This window comes from Scyliorhinus canicula, chromosome 1 (genome assembly GCF_902713615.1).
Source record: "Scyliorhinus canicula chromosome 1, sScyCan1.1, whole genome shotgun sequence".
Taxonomy (NCBI): Eukaryota; Metazoa; Chordata; class Chondrichthyes; order Carcharhiniformes; family Scyliorhinidae; genus Scyliorhinus; species Scyliorhinus canicula.
The window spans coordinates 192,314,359-192,315,958 of NC_052146.1; the positions used below are offsets into that span (position 1 = coordinate 192,314,359).

Here is a 1,600-nt window from a genome sequence, read left to right on the forward strand (position 1 = left end):
TGTGCATGCGCAGTTATATACTGACGACATATTTATAGGGGGTAATGTGAAAGGGGAGAATGTTGTGAATTCCTATCCTGGACTGACAATGGTGGATTTTGGATATTCCTTTTTACGGAGATTAGAAGGGAAGGGGATTTGCAAACAGAAAGCTAAAATCTTTTCCTTGTGGGATATTTTACTGCAGTCTTGTAGGCCAGTGTTTTTCAAGCTTTTTTTCCAGGGACCCATTTTTACCAACTGGCCAACCTTCGCGACTCACGCCGCCGACATTCGCGACCCACCATTTCCTCTTGCCTTGTTTGCTGCTGACAAAATGGAGAATCACAATCGCGCCCAAAGCACGTGATGGCGATGTTCGGGGCCGTGACCTGCTCTCTGCCTCCCTCAGGCAGGAAGATTAGATAGAATTTAAAAAAAAATCTTCTGTGTCTCCGATTGCGCAAATTTGAGGTCTTCAGCCCCAGCAGCCGGCTTTTATATTCAATTTTTATTTACTTTTTGTAAATTGTAACAATGTTGTTGCACGGCACGTTTACTCAGAGACCAAAGCCCATGTCATCGTCAGACTCTTCAGATTCTTCCTGTTTCTTCTCTTCCTTTTTCTCTTCAGCAGCAACAGGGGCAGCAACTGGGGCACTGCTACCAGCACCAACATTGCAGATCAGACCATTGACGTCAGTATTAGCCAATGCTTTGGCAAACAGACTAGGCCAGAAAGGCTCAATGGTCACACCAGCTGTTTTAATCAGGGCATTGAGTTTGTCTTCGGTGATAGTGACCTCGTCGTCGTGCAGGATGAGCGCGCTGTAGATACAGGCGGGTTCCGAGGTGGAGGCCATGGCGCTGGATCTCTGCGGGTGGGTTCGATGGTGCTAATCGCCGGGGGGAAACTTGGCCTTAGCTTCGTTCAGAAGAACCGAGCACTTCCGAACTGGGCAGAGCGAGCAGCAGCCGGCTTTTAACTATGCCGGCTGCGAGCGGCCTTTTTATCACATAAAAAAAATGTAGCCGCACTGCGCATGCGTGCCCGCTCATCGGGCACGGACGCACAGTGCGGCCACATTTTTTTTATATGGTAAAAAGGCCGCTAGCAGCCGGCATAGTTAACAGGCGGCTGCTGTTGCACACAAATTTGCGCAATCGGGAGCGCCGCAATGGACAGCTCCATGACCCTCCCGACGCGACACAACCCACCCGCGGGTCACGCCGCCGACATTGAAGATCACTGTTGTAAGGCAGTGTGTCTGAACTCTGTCTCACTATCCCAGTAATGTTACAGGATTGTGGGTTGCTGTGAGTTTGATTATATTGCCACATCCAGTGCGTATGTGCAGAGGTGTATCAGCAGCTATCTCGCATGGCCCCATTGTGTTGGCAGGAGACACAAAGCTGGATTCTTCGCTTCCCGCAGCCGACAATGAGAATTGCGATCAGGTGGAGAATAGCGAGCAATGGAAAAATCACGATTTGTGCCCAGCGTTGATAACGATTCCCTGCTCCGGTCCCCTGCTAGCTGCACCACCACCAGCGCATGCATGCAAAGCCATCATTATTTTTAATAAACTTAGAGTTTCTAATTATTTTTTTCCAATTAAGG

General features: G+C 49.1%; 1 protein-coding gene across 1 annotated transcript; it reads right to left on the minus strand.

Moving 5' to 3' along the window:
- Positions 1 to 524: 524 nt before the first annotated feature.
- On the minus strand, positions 525 to 875 carry LOC119977788 (60S acidic ribosomal protein P1-like). The gene has a single exon (XM_038818998.1). The coding sequence runs from the start codon at positions 840 to 842 to the stop codon at positions 540 to 542; it is 303 nt and encodes a 100-aa protein (XP_038674926.1). The 5' UTR covers positions 843 to 875; the 3' UTR covers positions 525 to 539.
- Positions 876 to 1,600: the final 725 nt, after the last annotated feature.

Excerpts from the sequence above, each read along its gene's own strand:
- LOC119977788 (XM_038818998.1), bottom strand. The coding sequence starts at position 842 with ATGGCCTCCACCTCGGAACCCGCCTGTATCTACAGCGCGCTCATCCTG.